Source organism: Amblyomma americanum, chromosome 1, assembly GCF_052857255.1.
Source record: "Amblyomma americanum isolate KBUSLIRL-KWMA chromosome 1, ASM5285725v1, whole genome shotgun sequence".
NCBI lineage: Eukaryota > Metazoa > Arthropoda > Arachnida > Ixodida > Ixodidae > Amblyomma > Amblyomma americanum.
The window spans coordinates 337,592,174-337,613,483 of NC_135497.1; the positions used below are offsets into that span (position 1 = coordinate 337,592,174).

Genomic DNA, 21,310 nt, shown 5'->3' on the forward strand with positions numbered 1-21,310 from the left:
CATACCTACACAGAAGGATGGAAGCGCTGTGGGATTTCTCTTCTTTTTCCTTCTTTTCCAATCGGGTTTAAAACTGCCCAAGAACTATTTGATGTAAGCAAAGAGTCTTATGAACAGATGGAGCTCAAACAGGTGGGCAAGAAATTGAAAGGCTACACATTTCTTTACTGAAATTAGGAACCCATTGTTTCCACATCAGAATTTAGTCTATAGGAAGCTGTTTCCGCTTAGGCGCTGCATATGACGGAGCAAGAAATGATTTTTTTCCGCAGCCACAAAATCTTCCACTGTCACATTACATATATGTGAATTGATATCTAAGTCTTCTGAGACATTCTCTGCTATACAGATTTTGATTTCGTTGGGAACTCATGCGTGCTTTCAGATGATTTCTTGAGAAAAAATGTAGAGTGAAAAAGAAGAACGCACGTGCGCAGCTGGCGCATTGGTCCTAGAAGCTCGCCTAGAACGTTCTCTCAACCTGTCCTTACTCGAGATCCGGTTGGAAGTCGATTTGAAAGCCCCTTTGCGAATTCGGCGATTAGTCATACTGAACTTAACGAGCACAGACGGGTGTAGTGCCTGGACCACGCCAGACGCTTCGAGTCTGCAGACAGAAGCCTGCGCAAGGTATAAACGCCTTAAGTACGGACCACACGTAGACGACGATGTTTCTCGCAACGGGAACCCATGGTGAGAGAGCAATGCTATTTACGCCTCCTTTTGCGCAGGAAATCGACAGAGCTTAGCCGGTGGCGATGCTTTTCTCCAGGCACGCGTGCCCTGGGATTTTCAACCGCAACGCGGCTTGCATAGCCGACCTGCGGCCTTCGATCGCCTTCCTCGTCTGGCGCGCCCTTTTCGGGGAGGGCACGAGCAGTAAGCACGCCTTTCCATCAACAGGTCCTTGTTTACGACGCTCGTAACACAAACGCTACAATGAATTATCGCTGACATTGCTATAAGGGGCCTAGCACTGTGTTTAACTCCACCAGAGTCTTTGAATAAGACCAATTCTCTTGCTCTGTGAAGTAAGCCATATATGCTAACTTGTGCTAAAGGCAAAGTTGTTTGTGGATTTCCCTTGACAACTGTGACGTACAGTAAATGGGAAACTATTAGCTTCAGACTCAATGTGATCATAGCCGTGTGAAGCTGTTACTTTCCCTGGTGGCACTGGTTGCATGTGTGTTTCTTAAGTGGCGGTGCAGGAACAAAATATCACTGCTGTCGAGTGTTGTTTGCATTGCTAGCAGTCAGGGTTCAAATGTACTGACTTTAAGACTGCCTCAACTGCGTAATTCTTATATAAATAATCGAAAGAATTTTATGCGGAATGAATACTTTCCAAGGCTTTCCGACAGATTACAGCAGATATAATATCACTTGTATTAGAGCACCACGCATTTCATCATAACTCACAACTCACGTTGGCGCATTGACGATGCTAGTGGCACAGTTGTTTTCTTATTAGTCTATTCCCCCTATGCATGAACAATATTATGTTACTGCTGCAGCATTTTTCATCGCGGATTTTCTGTGCAAACAGGGTCGTTAGGAATATGAGACTAAAGAGCGGGAATGCATTGCATTTTGGCCTACCTACTGCAGTATGAGGCATATTGTTTCTGTGCACCCTGCAATTGAATTATTCTGTGCGAAAATCTACCCTACGCACCTGGACCGCCTCACGAAAGTGAGAATAATGTGCACGCTTTTTCAGACACGAAGGAGCCTAGAAAATAGCATCGGCAATATATTAACCTCCGCAGGTGACTCTGTGGCTACCGCCGCCTTGGTCCGGTACCTTCGCGAGCAGTTGGTCCTCGAGTCGCTGTTCGTGCGCTTCAAAGAGGAACTGATGCGAGCTGCAGACGCCGACTGCGGTGACATATTTCAAGAAGACGTCCTGGGCAAGGCCTTGCGCAAAGAATCGCTGTCATCTTTCACGGCAACCAACGATCACCCAATTGCACGAAGCGGCCGCCGGAGGGTGCGGAAGCCGAGTGAGTGATTGCAATAACTAATACACAGTGACAAGTACGGGTTTTTCAAGATTTCGCTCTGGAAATGAATTTGGGGAGCACCTCACCTGTTGAAACGCCTTAAATTATTTCTATAACTTGCATGAAATTCTTGGCGCTGTGGGCTTAAACTCGGAATGGCTTAACCTTCTTCCACAGGCTCGCTTGCATGTCTTTCCCGCTGATGTAACTAGAGCGTTTTTCTTCGACTACAATGCTTCAAGAAAGCGGGTACCCCTGTGTAGATGATCGTTGCATTTACCGTTAGCCTGTTGAAGAAAGTTAGGAGATAAGGGAGGGGACCCATGGCAACTACTATGGTTTAGGGAAAAAAATGTGCCGTGGCACTGCTCCCATTGGTTCTTATTGGCTATTAGAGAGTCTGAGAAGCATAGCAGAAATGTTAGTCGTATTTGGCCTTCACGGATCCGGTAATCTGCCAAACGCTTGCTGCCTTTAAAGCCGGAGTACGGCTAGCAGGACGATGACACCTGTTTGCAGCCCGGAGCACATTGCCAGGCTTGGTGAGTCAGCCGTCGCACAGGTTTACGGGATCTCTGAAAAACTCAGCGTACACGGTGATTAGGTTAACGTGCGCATATTTTTTAAAATACTGCGAGAGATACATAGATTCCTCTGTGCACGTTGCTTGTACAGGAAGGCAGAAATTATGTACCTTCTAGGCTTCCATATTTATACAAATACCTTCCGGTACCTGATGAACTATGGGGCACGGTTATACTGCGCAGTTGATTGCCGTCAACTTGAAAAGTGAGCCCTGTTTTAAATTTTTTAATCGTGAATGTGGTTCGAAATATCTAACGTCAAATATATGCATCTGAAAGCTTCTTGAGTTGGCTTTCGCTCATTGAATATTAATATTGCGTCGTTTGCATTTACTATGCGTCAACTATAGACGAAAGTTCTGTACTTGGTGATGTACAAGATGTTAACATCGTTTTGGCGACAATGTCACGAGCGGATTTGATTTTAGAAATACCAAAATGCGAGAAAGCCAACGTAATAAGCTTTGAAAGGCGCATTTTCGACGTCTGATATTTCGAATCACATTGCCGATTAGAGCCGCCGAGGTGGTGCTGTGGTTATGGCGTTCGTCTGCTGTTGCGAAAGACGCTGGTTCGATCCCGGCCGAAGTTGTTTAGTTTCGATGGAGGCAAAATTCTTCAGGCCCGTGTACCGTGCGATGTGAATGCACGGGAGAGAACCCTAGGTAGTCTAAATTTCCTTACCCTTTACCACAGCGTTTGTCATAGCTTGAGTCGCTTAAAAAAGTTCATTAGTTATTCTAGTTCATTAACCATCTAATCATTGAACAATATCACGTACATAATGTCGGTCTTGTGGTACAGTCAACCTTCACAGGTCGCTCCGACGTACCTCTCGTAGTTTCTCACATACAATTTTCAGATGCGAAAACTTGAAGGCGGAAGAGTTGCCTAGAATTTCAAACATTGTTAGCTCCAACGATTTCAATACACTGTAGCGCAGCAAAAGACGAGGACACAAGAGACGAGAGACGAACACCACGAGCGTCTCTTGTGTCCTCGTCTTTTGCTGCGCTACAGTGTATTGGAACTATGTACCAACAAGCCCAAAAAGCCACGCTACTGTCCAACGATTTCTTGCGCGGTATCGTTAAAGGCGGCGTTCTCCAGAAAATCTTGCCACGACGTAGTGGGAGTCGGTGTCGTGAGAGAAAATCGCATCATGATCACAATCTCTGAACCGAGCATGACCACCACCCCGGGACGGGAATTCTGGGCAGGACAAGGTATACTGCTTTGAGCACCGGCCATCGCAGCTTGGGCAGTGGTGCATCGATTAAACGCACCACCACTGCTCCAGAAGGAGTCCGATGACTCCCAGGAATCTCTGAATGTAAAGCTAAGAATGACCTTCTTTATATATGGGAATTGAACAATTACGCAATCTCGTCATACCTTTAAGGCGGAGATTTAGTGTCCCCTCAAAGATATATCTTTGCGTTTAGATGTTGAGCATGGCCGCCACTGCGATCGCAGGTTATCGAAGACCGCACCTATGAGTTCCAAAGTGGAAATTGACACATGCAAGAGATGTAATTTGCCGCCTTCCATAACCGCAGTATTCATAACCAGTGGTCTGTGAGAGTGGCAGAATGAGTACTAATAGAAGAACGAGGTTGTCAGTTGGCGTATAGTGTCGACGCTGCACAATTTGCGACGCTGCAGCCTGCCATCCGCTGTAAAGCGAGGGATGGGTGACATCAGTTGAAAAAGCCCTTGGTCTTCCGATGACGCAAATAGGGTGGTGATGGTGGTTACCATGACGTTAAGTTGACTTACTTGAATGAATGCTATCGTTTCCAGCAGCGCAGGTACCAAGCTCAAATACAGTGAATTTAACGCGACCTAATGGATGGCCTTGCTGTGCTAGTCCTCTTCCTTACATGGGTAGCCGAGTCTGGCAGCGTTTTGTTGCTTTTTTATTGTCGAAATGAATAGTGATCAATACTTTTTTTCTCTTAGCAGCAGCCGCAGTTCGTCCGCGTCCGCCTCGTGTGGCCGCCGCGGCACCTTGCAGGAAGATATCATCATCGGTGGGCCTCTCGTCGCGTTTCCGTCCCTCACTGGGACAACTGCGCTGTGCAAATTCAGACGCGAAGGGGCGTGGTACAGTGGGCTGTCGGATGAGCCCACGTTCTGGCTGTTGCTGATGGCGGTACCATGCACGGGCCAACTGCCACTTGTTAAGCAGGCGACCTAATAGACCGCAAAGGTGATGCCGCATAATGGATTTAAACATCTTCCAATACCTGCCCTGAAACATGTCACGGCCTGCGCACAATGGCGCTTTGTAAAATTAATCACCACATGACCTTCGACGGATGTTAAGGTACTCCTCTTCACATTTCAGTCACAAATTAAAGCAAACGCGCCTGTTTTTTTGAAATATATGTATTTGCAGGTAAATTGCAGTGCTGTGGTGAATTATTTAGGCAGCTATCCGACTGAATTAAGATTAGGAAAGGAATTTGTGTTCGGAAAGAGGTCAGATGGCATTTTTATCAACGCCATCTAGAAGCAGCTCACACAACATATTTTTTATTAGGTTCCCAATAATCTTAAAATGCTAAGAATACTGCCGCGAGGTCTATTCTAACGTATCATGGAAGAACAGAATTTTCAAGGGTGCGTCTAGCTAAACAAATGTTTAAAAAATGACTACACGATATTGAAATCTGATGTGAGAAAGCTGCAGTAGCATTTGGATATACCTTCGATGTTTACTAAGATTCTTTTAATCTAAGCCGAGGCTTCACTCACGCGATAAACTTAGGGTGAAGGTGGGTGCAGGTGGGTGGCACTTGTAGAAAATGGAAGTGGGGAAAAGGAGGCGGTGCATCTGGAAGAAAAATGGCTTTCCCACAGCGTCTATAAATCTGATTTCGCGGACGGTTTTTCGTTCTGCTGCTGCATGGGCTTCTAGAGTGTGGAGGTTTCGTGGAAAATGCGGAGGAAAGAGTTTTGTGAGTTCATGGCGGATGGCGCCTCTGGAACTTGAAGGTGCTGGCGGTGGCGTGGATCGAAGGTGTGCAGGCGCTCACCGAGGGTGTGCAGTGGGGTTGTGGGTGGTGAGCAGTGCTTCTGGGTAATGGAAGCGGCCCAGACTGCACGAAAGAAGAAATAGGAAGAAAACAAAGTGCGCGTGCCTTTTCATTTAGTGCGATAGAAGTAACAGAGGCACTTCGTGAAAAATGCCAGTGCTGTCTGTTCGAAGCGTCGATACGTAAAGAATTCGCCCTCCTGAAGTGCCACTCACAACGAAGTCACCTACCTCCACTCTGCACAGTGCCAGCACCCATTAGAAGACCACTCGACAGAAAATGAAAAAAAAAGACGGCGAAATTAATTTCAAAGACGCAGCTTGAAATCCTTTTGCCCACCAGAGGAACCAGCCACCTCTCCACTTCACCTCCCAAGTTAAGACAGCCCCCCTCCCCCCTCCCTCAACCGCCACCCTCAGGCCTTCCCCGCCTCCACCTTCCATAAGTGCCACCCATATTCGCAGATCTACACCATAGAAAAATATCGTGCCTGTGACGCCTCTAGTAAAAAAGCGAAAGCATAAAACACTCATCGAGGCTTAATCCAACTGCTACCACCGCTTCATCCCGTCAAGCTTCATGACCGCGCTGTAAACTTTTTCTCTCGTGCTTCGTGAAGTTTGCGCTGTTTTCTAACAAAATTTTAGATCTGCACTAGCTAGTCCAAAGGTTTGCATTGCTAGAGCTCTGTGTGAATTGGACAGAGCACTAGTTATCAGACAATCCATCATGACCCTTAACCGGAGCCACAAGATCATGCAAGCGCACTCGTCTCCTGAGATTCGACAAACCTCGGCAGAATTGCACGCAACAACGTGACACCCTGCACGCTGCTCTGGGAGTTCTCGTGCAGCTCATTCACGAGTAAACTAACGCGACGAAATTTTATATATATAGTTCTGTAGCATGTAATCTGAAGCGATCGAGTATTGGTCCATTGGAGTAGCTTTACCGCACCTCATGAGCGAAATTATGTCTCCCACATGAGTTGCATAATGAGCAATACGTTGATATTTACTTCCAAAATTTGCATATCGCAGACGCAGTTTTCAAATTTGAATTTTATTATCATTGTTTTAATAGGAGAATTCGAGCGCTACTGGTTCTGCGATTTTATAACCATCTGTAAAAATACTAAGTGTGTTTCGTGAGGGTAAGGAGGCTTCGGTTTTGAGGTTGCTCATTTCAATGTGAGAAATGGAATCAGACGCAAAATCGTGCTGGACAAAGATGCGTTGCAATATGTTCTCAACGATGCATCTTCAATTTGACTGCAAATGCATCTCAGTGACAGAGATTGTTTTATTTTTATTTCTGCCCTTTAGGCTCAAGGAACAATGCGCCCCACAGCCTTCCTCCTTGTAAATAATTTCTGAATTAGAAGCGACATGAAAACTTCGTCTGTGCCTCTCATGCGAAGCCTTCTGCATGGTGTGGACGGTGCGCATACAGTGAAATGCTCGAGCGACTACCGTGTCCCCTCGTCCCGCTCTATATAATGATTGTTTTATCTGTACGCTCTGACAGCACCTGATCGGTGTCGGCACTGACAGGCATGCACGCACTCAGCAATAAAATTATCTTGTTCGTGACGACAGATGGCAGACAGCAAGACACGAGAGCGGTAAGACGGGATCGCTAGAAGCCTGAACACAGCGCGAGAGTAAAAAAAAGGCCAATATAAATTGCTGAAAACCATGAGAGAACCAGCTATTTCACTTATATCACTCGGTAAGCAAGGTGAGTGCCCCTCTAGCTGAGCAAGGAGCTCTAGAGCTCTAGAGAACGTGTGCCCAGCTGGGCACACTTTCGGCTACTTGTAAGAATCGCAACTGCCTCAAGAAGTTTTGCAAGTTCACGTAGATGGTTAATGCGAAGAACAGGTCTCTATGTTGATGCTGCTAACAAGATGCCGCAAGGGCCACAGCATTTTCTTTCACAGTGGACTCTAGCGGTTGCGCCGGACCTGATAGGCTCGGTCGCGGCCGCACCCAGTCGCGGCCGCCTTGGTTATGGTTCCTGTAACCATGATGTCGGACCTGGTTGTTATCAGAACCCAAGAGTCGAAGTGATGGGCGTTAGCTTTGACGCAAAGCGCTACCAACCTCTTTTCCATGCGCCCCTATAAGTTCACAGCACTGTCTGTCTGGGTCAGCTCGAGTGATTGAGAGAACAAGTCGCTAAGTTGCTCCCGTTCGCTTCTTTCTCACCCTCTTTACCTAATTTCTTGCTGTTGTCCCGAAAGTTCCTTGTCCTTCAGGACTTTAATTGAAGCTTAGAAAATCATCTAACGTTATTGAAAACTGACGTGATATTTACTTTCTCACTGTATGTATAAAGTCGGCTGTCGAAGGATATCCCGTTCATTAAAAAACATTCGCAGAACATCAAGAAAAAGCTTACCTAAAACGACACACTGTGCGCAGTAAATTGATGCTAGATTATCAAATTTAATAATCTATATAGCTTATCGGACTGCACGCAACCATGTGGATACAAACCAGAACGTGATACACGTTGTCACCTACATTAGTATTGCCTACATATTTCTGGGCGATTAGGCGCTAATTGCTAAGGTATACTGCATAAAACTCGCGAGTTCTTTAGAAATTTGTTTCGCTCCCATTCAAATTCATTCCATGACGCTTCGTTGCTCTTCATGGCGCTCGTGCATTAGTCGTTGGCGCGCCGGTGCTAATAAACAATGCCGGTGAAATTAATTGCAACAAAATGGTGGTTTTTCGAGAGCTACTCACAGTTTAGATGCGTATTTTTCTCTTTCCAGCAGTTAGTCGCATATCAACAATTACCATTGCTACCCGCGTGATCGTTACTTCCATATTCGGTTATTGTATCTGCTGGTGTTTTAATAGATGTCATAACAGCGTAAGGCCAATATACACTCATTATATGAATTTATGCAACGCAGTTTCAAGCATGTACATCTAGACTGTTGAACGTCAGGGCTGAAAATTTGCATTTTGCATTTAAATTTGGGCAACTTTGCTCACAGAATTCCCGGTGGACTTCAAATTCTTTGAACACATTCGTCAACACACACACACACCACCAAAGCGCACCGATTGGTCTTTGCACCTGGACACGCCGGCTTAGACACAGATACCTGGATGCCAGAACAGCACCTAGGATTTGTTAGTTACAGCCTCTTCATGTGCACACTGTAGAAACATAAGTATTGCATCGTGAGCTCTTTGTGTCCTTCAACTACCCTTGTGTTTGATTCTGCGCTCTAACAAAATTTTATGAATGAATACCGCCTTATACCAAACATCACTGCTCCCTTAAAACCTATAGAAATTTCTAGTCCATTTACAAGCAAAGGAAGTGCTATAAGCGCTAAGTTCAGCTGGTGCTATCTTTGCGAAGAAGCTTCCTTCCTCGGCAATGTGCTTGTCGTAGGACGTTGCTTGGTAGAGCAATCCATTACGCAACCAAACTGATGAAAATGAAGCAATACAGGATGACTTATGTCGTCCATAGTCACTTCGAAAAAATTTTGTCAGCTTCCTAAATTTTGACTGTTTATTAGCCGCGGCAAAGATATTAACCGCGTATCAACTATCTCCACAGCCACCTGCGTCCCCGGTACGTTCACCTTCTTGCTGCAGGAATGTAATTTCTGACGCACTCACCTTGTGACCATACTAACTTGACGTTTACGTGTGTTTCTACATTTAGATAAATACGTCTGCCTCTGCTTAAGGGGATACTAAAGGGAAATATTGAAATTAGAAACACGGATTGAGTATTCCTCGCGAACGCTGCCAACATTTATTAATGCGAAAGCATCACTAAGCTATGTCGACACTGGTAGTGTCCGCAAATTGTGTTCTCAAAACGTGGAAGCAAGAGTGGTGCGGTGAAGACCATAAACTCAGTGTTTAAACAACTCACTTGACGTTAACGTGTGTTTCCACATTTAGATAAATACGTCTGCCTCTGCTTAAGGGGACACTAAAGGGAAATAATGAAAGTAGAAACACGGATTGAGTATTCCTCGCGAACGCTGCCAACATTTATTAATGCGAAAGCATCACTAAGCTATGTCGACACAGGTAGTGTCCGCAAATTGTGTTCTCAAAACGTGGAAGCAAGAGTGGTGCGGTGAAGACCATAAACTCAGTGCTTAAACAATGCCGAGCCTTTTATTAGTAATTAGATGTTAACACTAGTCATTAATTAGTATCCATATTTAGACGTCATAATTGGCAGCATGAATTACAATGTTTATAAATTACTCTAATAACTGCAAGTATTAACGAAGGTAGGTAGTGGTGGTAAATATGAATGGTAATTAATGAAGCTATTTTGTGACGTCGTTAGTTTTAACGTCATCTATTACGTGTGATGACGTCGCACATACAATTACTTAGAGTAACGCAAAAAGCGGAGCCCTGAATGTCGGTGTCTGAGACGCAAGATGATATGCAGGTTTTTAAATAGTTATATAACATTCCACATGACGCCATATGGACAAGGAGCCACCAACGCCGCGAAAATCACTAATGCTTTCGGATTTATCCAGTGCATTCTCTGTAGTGCTCGCTAAGTTTTTCTCAACGAAAAATAGTCGCGTTCTTGCAAAAATCGCAAATTAGATTCCCGAAATCTTCCCGCATTCAAATCGCCAGTAAATTTCTTTATATCAAAGTTATTTTTAAAATGTTGTAGCGCTCTGTTTCTCCGGCCGACCACAGCGAGAAAGTCAAGCCTGATCTCCGGCTCGATCGCATTTTGCAGGATGCGCCAAAGTTCTCTTCTTTGATGATTTTCAGCATTCAGGAGTAATCCACAGGCGTGGTCACTTTTATGAGTATTTAATCATTGTCATGTGCTCATGTGTAAAATTCTAATTTTTGAAGTTCCAAAGCGGCTCAGGCTATGAGAGACGCCGTAGTGGAGGGCGCCGGATAACTTTGACCGCTGGGGTTTTTCAGTGTGCACTGACATCGCGCTGTGCTCTGGCCTCTAACTTTTCGCCTGCATTGAAATGAGACCGCAGCGTTTTTCGGTCCAGCAGCCGAACACCATAGCCACTAATCTACCGTGGCTGACCATTAACAGGTTGGTGGCTTCGGTGACTTAAAACGCACAGCAAGCGAGTGGGGCGACTTGGTATAGACCTACTTCTGCGTCATTGGAAATAAGGGACGCAGTTTTCTGCATCGTTTTGTGCCTCGTTTAGCGGGACTTGTAACCACAGTGTTTTCCCCGATCGATTAATTAGTCTACTCTGCGTCTTAAGATGCGCTTTCGTTGCTGTTTTCAGCGAGAAACATTGCACAGCGAGTTTTCGCATCTAGCCCAGCCGGTTCATCGTTCGTATGAGTCACTGGCTATCGAACTCCAGAACAGAAGTGAGAACATGCCCTGTTGTAAAGCCTAATTCCTCATATCAATGAAACGGCGCTACAAAACGGGACAAGGATACAAAAAGTGACAGACACAGCGTCTCTTACTTCTTGCCTGTCTGTCGCGTCTTGTAGCGATAGCTACATTACGGCAGCATTTTGAGCCTTCAGCGTGGTGGTGCCGCCACCCTGTGGCGGCGCCGCCACGCTGTCACGTGTTTGATGACGTGCTGCGGAGCAGCTGCTGACGGCGCGGTGCTGTGGCTGATCACGTGGTTCGTCACGTAATTGGTCACGTGACCGAATTCTACTCTTCCAGCTGTAGGTATCGCGTCACTTCACGCTTAACCAGAGCTAAACCACAGCTATTTTTTTCGCGCTGTTCCATTGCTATGATCTTGAACCAACTGGCCCAATAATCTTCCCCTTTGCAACCTAATTCCCTAGTGCAGATACAAGAACTTCCATTGCCAGGGAATTTATGATCGTGAACTAAAATAACGTGTCGGGAAAAAAACTCCAGCCTATCGGCGTCCGCCTGTTTGTACCACCCGTTGTCTCACCTATTATTTATGAGTGGGGCGCGAAAGCGCATTCGGGAAATCCCGTAGTTCTGAAAGCTCTTATGTATATGCACCATCCGAGTGCGTCTTCTGGTGTGTGCGTCGATTCTTAAACAACCTGAGTTTATTTGTAATCGTGCAGCGAGGTGCAAAAAGCGTACGCCGTGCTTGTCGGTTCACCGCAGGCGAGAATATTTCCTTCTCCTGGAGTTGAAAACAGGAATAAATTTCGCGGCTGCTAGCACCGCTGCTGACGTATGTTGGTTTGTGCTTATTTTTTGGTAGATTAGTGAATTTAACCAGGGTTTAGTGTTGATTTCGTTTTTTTTTGTTGTCACGCTTATCTCGTTCTTTGGGCTGTGCTTACCAAGGACTATATAATTTTAAAAATTCATTTATAGATATTGCAATTTCTTCACAGGACCTTATCAGTGTCTTAAAGCGATGAAGAACACATTTTCATTAAATAATTGTTCCTGGCTTTAAATACGAATTAGTGGTAAAATGCAGCTGTTTCTGAGTCAGGGAAGCGAACGTAATATTTTCCATTGATCAGTTGCTTAGAGCCCTCTTGTACAGGCTAATGGGCTCTTTAAAAAAAAAGACGCGTGTTTATAGTGCCGTAATTCACTCAGGCGATGTCGTAGTTCTGTGCAGCGGATGATGCGGCTTAGATTGCCTGAGAGGTAGCCTCTAGGGACGTGCTTGCTCATCCGCTTACCTTCCCCCCTCCGCACGCGTTGGAACAAAAACTTCTAAAAGCTCATTGTCATTAAGGGGCGGCCGGTTTCACGATGGTACTTTCCCATTGCCATAGAAACAACAATGTAGGAGAAAGCGATCAACCAATAGTGGCCGGCAGGGAGCCAGTCTTGGCCAGCCGCAGTTTCAGGAGGATGCTCTGCTTTTGGTAGCTATTGCACATTTGTTAACATGCGACGCTAGCTTATCAATGTAGTTCAACTTAGTATTCCACTTTAGAGTCGTTTTATGATTTGGAAAGCAAACCTTTCCTCTAGAAAATTATCTTTGCACCAGAGCTTGCTTTACAGTCTACTGGACCGCATGTTTTGCGTCAAGACAATACATTCTCTCAATTTTCCGTTAGCCTCAACGTTATGGCAGATGAACCGTGGATTAGCTCATAACTTTCCATCAAAGTGAACCTTGAGTCTTGGTATATATCTGAAGCCTAATATGTCTGTTCGAGAAAAGAAGAACACTTTCGTAGCACCTGTGTACTAACAATTTATCTCAGAGAGATTGCAGGCCCGAACAGATTAAGCATGCAATTAGGCATCTACCATTCTGTGTAAACGCAGGTGAACATCGTCTTGAAACTGCAGCGGAACCAGACTGGACATGAGTCCGAATCGTTCTGATATTCGGCATCTGAATGGCATCCTTGAAGAACAAAAAGTTCCCATGGCATTGCCCCGAGTGGGATTCGAGCCACCGCCGGTGCAAACAAAGAACCTTCGCCTCCTGATGCCTCACATCACTAGAGGTCGCATTCTGCGAACCCGTCATATATTCTCAATCAAGATAAAGCTACCATTGCTCTCACAGATTTAGGTTCCACAAGACATAAGCGGGTATAAAGAAAGGAAATGCAGTAAGGAGGTCTATCCTTCGCACCGTATACCCCCGGCGAAAAGCACCCTGTGTAGATCCACCACGCGTTACTTGCACAGGCGAAACCACCCGATGAGCATAAAAAAATGCATACGGAACTATACTCTTTCATTAACGGCAGAAATCTTTTGTGCAGGACGTGATCTTGATTATCTTCTTAGGAGTTCGCTGACGTGCGTCTAACATAAATAGATCATGATACAATGCGCGCCAATGATCACCAATCTCTCGCAGCTCACACAGGTGATTAATAATTGGCTGCTGCTTTTTGGCTTGAAGCCGTTGTTTTGCAGGTAATGTCAACAAGTGAAGTTAAATAAAAACATTTTTGCGGTCGCTTGGGACACATCCACTGCACTTGCTATAATTGACTCGGCGCCTTGGTCAGGCAGGAGCGTGCATGACCTTCGCCTTGGTATGCGGGACCCCATCGGGTCAGCCTGAGTAAACTTCATAGATACGACTCTATCTTGATCGTGAGAAAAATCTTCGCCCGCTGCAAAATCGGCTGTGTCGAAATTTATGAGGAAAGCATCCGAATTGGCTGCTTCATTGGCGGTTCCCGTATCATAGACGGAGCCACCCCCTGATGCTCGCAATGAAAACCAGCGGCAATACCGCCATGGAGACAACATTTCACTGGATATTTGGCGTTAAGTGCTTTTTTGCCGACATAGTTTCTACATGGCACTGGATATGCACGTGCAACCGTCGGGCTCCGAGCGAGGTGCTAGTTATCTGCGCGGTTTTGTGCGCGCGCTCGCGTGTGCTGAGTGCTCGAGTTTGCGTGTGCTCGCAGGCGCACGCTCCTATGTGTGCATGAATGTATGTACGTCTGTGGGCGCGCTTGTGTGCCAATATGTGTTTGCGTGCATGCTTTTTTCCCACCACGGCCGCGGACGCCAGCAACAACGAGACCCCGATCTGCTTAAATGTGGCATTAATCTGCATCATTGTAAAAATGAGCTCGGAGATGGCGAACCTGAAACAGTAGCTTGGCTGTATTGTTGCATTGATGTCCTGGAATAAACTGATTCAAAGCAGTAGATTGGATTTTGTTTGCTGTGTCGGATTGCAGACGTTTTCGTGCGGATTAGGAAGCAACTCAACTTTTCTGCATAACAGGCTGTTACTTGAAACTGGTCGAAAAGTGGCTTAAAATTTTGTCGGTGCAGTCACGGTCAAATGTATTGGAAAGTGTGTAGCGTTGTTCAACGCAAATACTGACACTTGCGCCTAAGCATGTGCTGAGTTAACTCAGTGCGATCGATGTCGCAGACCATACTCTTGTGTAAAAGCACTGCTGCCGCATTCTAGCGTCGCCCGCCCTCCACAAGTCCGCACAGGGCTAACGCGGCAAGTGCTAGCAATGCACTGTCAGTAACAGGAGTCTTCATTTACAGCTTTCGAGTGTGCATTGAAACTAAGCTGGAAGTCAGTTCCTCCAAAATGCTATAGGCTTGCTCGAAGCAGCAAACAACCGCCAACTTCCCTGAAACTTTACACGGTGGGTATTCGCAGGGTCGCAAAGCAATGCTAGTGGCTAATGAGATGGCTTTGTTAAGATTTCGGGCGGCAAGAAAAAGTTACAACAGACGAGAATCGCCGAAAAACACATGCCACTGCCTTGACAGCGCCAAGCTACTGGACGCTAGTTCCGAGATATAGACTGCAATGAAGAGTGAGCATAGAGCAAATTATGAAGTTCCCTTTCTTACTATGAAATTGATATGTAGATAACAATTCACGGAAATAAGTCACCTCATGTTTCTTGTTAGGCTAAATTATATGGTTGCATTCATTGGTTCTCTAAAACTCCCGTTTCAACTCTGAAGTCACGCCCGAGGAATACACTTTTTTTGATGATGACTGAATCTACCTTGTGTTTGACGAGGACACTGATGAGTGGAAGTTTCCGCTTTAAGCGTCGCGCGTATGGTTTTCAAACCTGTTCTTGAATTATTGCATAACAATTGTCGCGCGTTTTGGCCCACTACTTCTGCACCCTTCTTTCAGTTTACAGAACAAATAACAGTGCAGGATTGATGGTAGCTTCACTGTGCGGTGCGCCTGGCATAGAGCCATGTACTTCTCGTGGCATAGAGTATACACTGCCATCTGTTCTTTATGACATGAAATTTTATATATAAAATGCCAATGGTTGTGAATTCTCAAGGTAATGGCGAGGATCACGCCTTCTATATCTGGAGATCTGCCCATTCTTAAGTATCAACTTGCATTTTGGTGTGCTCACTGCATCAACACATATCTCACCAAACTATTTCTCTAAAGTTTGTCCTCATAGGTTGTGAAGCAACCGTAAAATGGGGCCAGGCTGCTTCTCCTTAATTTCTTTATTGGTCTGCACAAAATTCTCCCTGTGGTTAGTATTTGTTTTATTATCGGCATTATGCGTCCTTGTAACAGATATTCTTCAACCTTTTAAAGCGAAAGCTTTACTACGCCAGCCAGCGCGCCATTTCGGCTAGTCGCGCACTTCAACCGTATGCCGTTTCCTACGGACGATCTTGAACCGCTGTTGCCTAGCAACACCGCAGCCGTGCTCCAACAGATGGCGCCGCCGACGATGCCGCTACCCTCGTTGCTCGCTCCACCAGATGGGCTCCGCTGGGGTAGAGGCAGAGGAGGTGTCTCCTCGCGGGTGGTATGCGCTTCGCCTCAGTGTATTGTAGTCGGAATAGCGAGCGCGAAAGAGACGCAGCAACGACAGAACGAAGCGAGGATGAGACAACGCGCTTAACAGACGGCACAAGAGTGCGCCGCACGACTCGAGAAGCGTCGTATTGAAAGTGCGGCTAGAAGTCATGCCATGTCCAGGAGTGACTCTACTGTGGAAAAGACCGGTTTGAGTTCTCGAAAGTGTCGGATTGAGACGCTGCGTAGACGACGTGCCGATGAAACGAAGCTTTCGCAATTCAACAAGGGTTAACTAGTGCTAAACCAGAGCCAATTTTTTTTTTGTTCATTGTGGGGACTGCCCTGCTGTCCCCTTTCTTGGCTTTCCCGCGATGCACCCTGCAGCTACAGCTTTGCGTCGATGCGGGGCGAGCCACGTGACTATCCCTGGGTAAGTTAAATAACCGGAGAGGGCGCTGGCGTCGTAACTGGAGAGACTGCTAGCGGCGCGTGTCCGCGGGTACAGCCATTAGCTCCTGAAGAGCTTTCAGGCCTGCGCCCAAAATTTTGACGCCACATCCGGCAGGTTGACACTTGCAGAAGCCGCATCGCCAGCGCCATGATTTTAGTCCCTGCTGTTCTTTCTTTCACGCTTCCTGCGTCGCACGGGCCGGTTGGTTGCAGCAGCGTGGTCGCGTTTTTCGTCTCTCGTCGTTGTATTGCGGAAATTTTGTTTCCGTATACGATGTGCAGTGGATACTAAAATGCCGAACAAGCGTTGTGTGCCGGGGTGCACCGGCAATTACGATACGGGCAGGAAGATACAGATGTTTTCTTTCCCAAGAGAGGACGACACTTTCAAGAAGTTGTTACGGGCCATTCCAAGGAACGACTTCGCGCCCACTTCGTACACTAAGGTAAGAAATGTTTATGTTATTGTTATGTGCTCCTGGTTACTTTTGCTTAATCAGCATGTTTATTGTGATACTTCAGAAGCCCAAATAGATTGATTGTGTCCACATTTCTTTGCTTCAAACACGCTGATAGACAAAGGGGCTAGCATTAGAATATTTTAATAAGTGAATTTTGAGATTTTACGAAACGTTTGTACGTTTGTGCAGGTTTGGGCCGATCATTTCGACGCTTCATGCATCGAGACGACGACATCGTACACGCAGCCAAGAACAGGAAATGTTCTTACAGTTCGATTGCCAGTACCGCGGTTGCGCCGTGGATCGGTGCCTTCCGTATTTCCCAATATCCCTTCGTACCTTTCAGCACCAAACAACAGCAAGAGAGAAGCACCTAATACTGAGAGGAGCCGACGAGAAGCTTCCCAACGCGCCCGTGCGGTCAGATGATCACTGGCGTCATATGAAGCGGAGCAGGAGAGAGACGAATTTTTGTCACTCGAAGAACTAAAGGCACGGCTGCAAGTGGCCGCATGCTACAATGAAAGTTTTAGAGTGTGAAAGTTGCCACGGACACTTGGTTGTTACTGGAAGTGAGACGGAAATGGAAGACACCCATTCCTTAATCGCACAACTGGACCGAGGTGGACTCAAGTTTCCCTCTGCCCTTGTGATAACAATAGTCATGTACACGGAGCTTGTAGTTACAAAGCTTGTGACACAAAGTGCCTGCACACATTTCTCCATGGGCCCAACCAAAGAAATGTCGTTCGGAAACTGACGCTGAACTCTCTACCGAGGCTTGAGGACATAGATGCACGCGAAAATAGGCATGCCTACGAGCTCTTTGTCACACTTGTTGCAAACTGTGCAGCAAACATAATGCTTAACAGCTTATGCAAACAAAGGAATGATGAACTTCATATTAAAAAAGAAAAGAAGGCAAAAACAGAAAAGCCCAAATCTGTCTTGAAAAGTAATTTTCAATAACTTGTAAACCGCACGTTTAATTACATTAAATTGCACTGCAGGTATTTTATTGCAGTTTTCTCATGTGATTTCTTTGTCGAACTTCTGCCTATTGTAGTGCAATGAGCCTTCTTTTCTTTGCACCATGCATGCTTTCAAGCCCAGAGTTTAAATCACAGTTCTTTGTTTTTAATCTGAAATTTTCAAGTATTGTGGCAATTAAGTGCAATGTTGTTTTTTACTGAGCTGAACCTAAGACAGTGCCTGCTGTTGTAGGTGAATGACTTATTCGTCACACCTTTTGTCTGTATGTGCTCTTTTTGGGCAGTGTCTATTATTGTACTATTGTTGCAGTGTCTATTTTGTATTATTGTATTAGTGTCTGTATTATTGTGCAATGCAGTTTGTGCAGTGGATTCCGTGTGCATTCCTGTACCTGCAGCAGTGAAATAAGTTGTTCTTTGTGTCACTTATTTATTAGAACCTCGTCCACAGTTTAGTCACAAGTGTGTTTAATGTACTTTGGTTTCGTTGCATGTCTTCGACTCTACAAATTAATATGTTGTGTTTTATGCCATTGAAGGGCGGCCAACTACTATGTAAAATGGATGAAATAATATTTTCTTCTCACCTACAGTTAAGGTGCGAGTATGGTTTTCGTTTTCTAACTCTTGGCATTTCAATGTGCGATGTTCTGCTTCCTCTCATTCATCTGAAACTCGTACCGTGCCATAGGGCCTACTTTAATATACAGATTGGTACTGTAATTGTGCGCATCTCTTATCGGTGCAACAACTTGTTTCGGCTGCCAGTTGTTTACGATTTTATAGCACGCAGTATAAAAGGCAACATTGGTCTACATTTCAGCGCAATATCGTTTTCTGTCTGTCATGTATTTTGGCCGCGAACGATGTGTAGTCGTAAATATCTGTAATTATGTATAGAGACATATTCTGCTGTGATAAACAAATATGTCTAATTCTGTCCGTAATCTTAATTATTTTTCTTTGCCCTGATAAATAGCTCGGACCTGGCGGTCGACGAGCCTGCCTGTGGTATCAGTTCCCGCGAAGCGAGCGCGCGGCAATCGCTCGCGACCCTCAGCCGGCGTGCAGTGACGTCGTTGACGTCGCGTCACGTGACGCACAGGCCTGAAAGCTGTTCAAGGGGTAATGGTACAGCAGGCTCTTTGGCTGTGATCGTTGGCGCGAGCGTACGTGTCGCCGTGGCTCCGCTCTTCGCCAGCGGGGCGAGGAAGTGACAGGGAGACTTGCACCCTCATCTCATGCCGTCCGGCTTCGGAGTATCTCTTGCCCTAGTGTGGGCGAACATTCACTCGTAACGTTGCTGGTGAGTCCGATGATCTCGTTTCCTTAGCGTTTCCTTAGAACAAACGCCTGTACGTGTCAGCCAGCGTGTCGTTCGTTTGTTCCCGCAGATCAAGGCTACGTGGTCGGCGTGCGCTCTGTAGGGTATGCAATCGCGGGGTGGGGTCAAGGGGGTTTTGTGGTGTGTCAGGCGCGCTTAAGTGGGGAGGAACTATTTATTTTCGCTGATAAAACCCTATCAACTTGTCTGGCTCTAAAAAGTATTAACTTCACACTTTTCAAAAGACAATGAAACTCACAGGATCACACGATCGTTACGGGGGAGTAACGCGCATGTTTGAGCGTTCGCTGTGCTGTGAAAAAGCGGACAGAAGGCAGCGTTGAATTCATGGTCAGAGCTGTTGCAGCCATCTATTTCATCCATGGGCTTCTTCAGGCAACTTCATTAAGGTACGTTGGATTAGGCATTTTTTTAAGGTTTTGCGTAGTAGAACTAAAATTAGTAATATTTTTTTATCCTTTGGTGACACGTCACTGAAGCTTGCTTCGAGGCTCGCACGAGTCTTTAAGCGAGCCGGAGGCTTGAACTTTTAAAAAATCTGTGACCTGAAACAGGCTATCTGCAGCGTACGCTCATCTCGTCTTTTCTTTTGGCACCCAAGTGTCTCTTATAGATGCGTTTGCTTTTGCGTGTGCATATATGCTTTTGTAGCCGTTAGAATATTTGGTGAATGTGTATCAACTTTCAGCCTGTATTATGCATTTCTTACTTCATTTTTATAATTCTCAGGAGCAGACAAAAAGGTGGCCATCATTATATACTGATGTCGTATAGCTACGTACATTGACTATTAAATGGTGCTTATATATACGTCCGCTATTTGTACTGGTTCAAATGAAAAGAGCACAGCAAGTGAACTGAAATAACACCTTTATGACGCTGCTATTTGCTGTTATATGGGCAGTATCGGGCTTCATTTTGAATTCATACATTCTTTGTATGTAAAATGATAGCCCATTTCATGTAAACAGGTAAGTGCAAGACGACCGAACCTTGATGCATTCACACAATTGGACAGATGTATTGCAGCACCAGTAACGCAAGTAGTCTACCTAAAACTTGGCACATATTTGCGCTCAGATGCCTTAACCTTGCTTGAAAAGGGGAAAAATTTTATTGAACTAGAGCCGAGAAATCGAGAATTAACATTTTTGAGCTTTCCCTGGGACGCACAAGTTTTTGGACGCTGCTTGTTGTGGGGAATTTTTTTGGATGCGTTCGGGAAAAATGAGCACCTCCTGTGGAGAGCCCGTATATCCTGTTGCGTATTTTTTTTTTGAGATTTTAAGGAGGTTTTGTGTTTGTTGGTTCAAACTCTTTTGAACGTCCACAAGACGTCGAAGGAAGCTTTAATGCCTATTGGGATGTCATCTTTGTGTCAAGGGCTGCCTTTGATTTCCTTCATCTTCACTAAATATGTCATAAACATAGCAGATCCGGTGCACTGCGGGCGAAACATTCAGAGGCTGGAATACTTTGCCCGACGAGGAATTCAAGCAGCGGTGAAATGGAGCAGGGCCGAAGCAAGTACGTGTGCTTACGCCACTCGGCTTTCTTCTTTGTACCAAGGGCGAGTGGACAACAGCGTCACGGCTATTTGGTATTTTGTCTGCAGCAGTTGGGATTACTAGGAGTTAGCGGAGAGTACAATCACGATGAACAATGCGAACGCGGCGCGTACGCGCGCCGCGTTTTTTTTCTTAGCCCCGGTGCTCTTCCTGAACAGAATCGAATACAAATAGGCTAGATTTGATGCCGGAATGAATATGAATCTAATATCCGTACGATCGTTCACTACTTGTGTGAATATACTTACAGTCCGAATATTCACGCAAAGCAGCCAAGCGTTAGCGGCGTCGCTTACGTCATTAGGGTGTTTTCGAATAGGAAGATTGTATCGAGTAGAGAGATAGGGAATAGTGGAGCGCTAGTGCCCATGCGCAGATAAATAACGACTCTCGTGTTGTCCTGCGCATGTGCACCGCGATTTCACGAACTCCCCGTTCACTTATAATCTATCAAAAAAAATTGCTATGGTTTAGCTCTGATGAAACCAGGAGTGACGTGATAGCTACATCTGGCCTAGTGGAACAAGCTCAGTCGAAATGAAAAGAAAGTCTTTCGCCGCTTCGTTTCTCTGGGCGTTCCTTTTCAATCTACGTCCCACTTGACATGGCGCATGGGCGCAGCTGTTTGTTGCAGC

The 21,310-nt window shown here is 45.6% G+C and overlaps 2 protein-coding genes across 8 annotated transcripts in view; both read left to right on the top strand.

The window, feature by feature from the left end:
- Nucleotides 1-21,310, top strand: part of LOC144115535 (uncharacterized) — a 102,203-nt gene that overhangs the window by 23,344 nt on the left and 57,549 nt on the right. For 3 of the 6 annotated variants that reach the window (XR_013311446.1, XM_077649964.1, XM_077649965.1), the window contains exons 1-2: nucleotides 18,925-19,068; nucleotides 20,539-20,634. The gene's annotated coding sequence lies outside the window, so the exon portion shown is untranslated. Of the gene's footprint in view, nucleotides 19,069-19,222; nucleotides 19,497-20,538; nucleotides 20,635-21,310 lie in introns of those variants that run through there. The other 3 variants (XR_013311445.1, XR_013311444.1, XR_013311443.1) reach the window with 3 other exon arrangements.
- On the top strand, nucleotides 449-13,335 carry LOC144099517 (uncharacterized). 2 transcript variants are annotated; one of them, XM_077632889.1, is made up of 4 exons: nucleotides 449-630; nucleotides 732-879; nucleotides 1,773-2,006; nucleotides 12,889-13,335. In XM_077632889.1, exons 2-4 carry the CDS (start codon nucleotides 759-761, stop codon nucleotides 12,930-12,932), a joined length of 399 nt encoding a protein of 132 aa, XP_077489015.1. In that variant the 5' UTR covers nucleotides 449-630; nucleotides 732-758; the 3' UTR covers nucleotides 12,933-13,335. The 2 variants fall into 2 exon arrangements, with proteins under 2 accessions (XP_077489015.1, XP_077489007.1); XM_077632881.1 differs by lacking the exon at nucleotides 12,889-13,335 and adding an exon at nucleotides 4,556-4,892.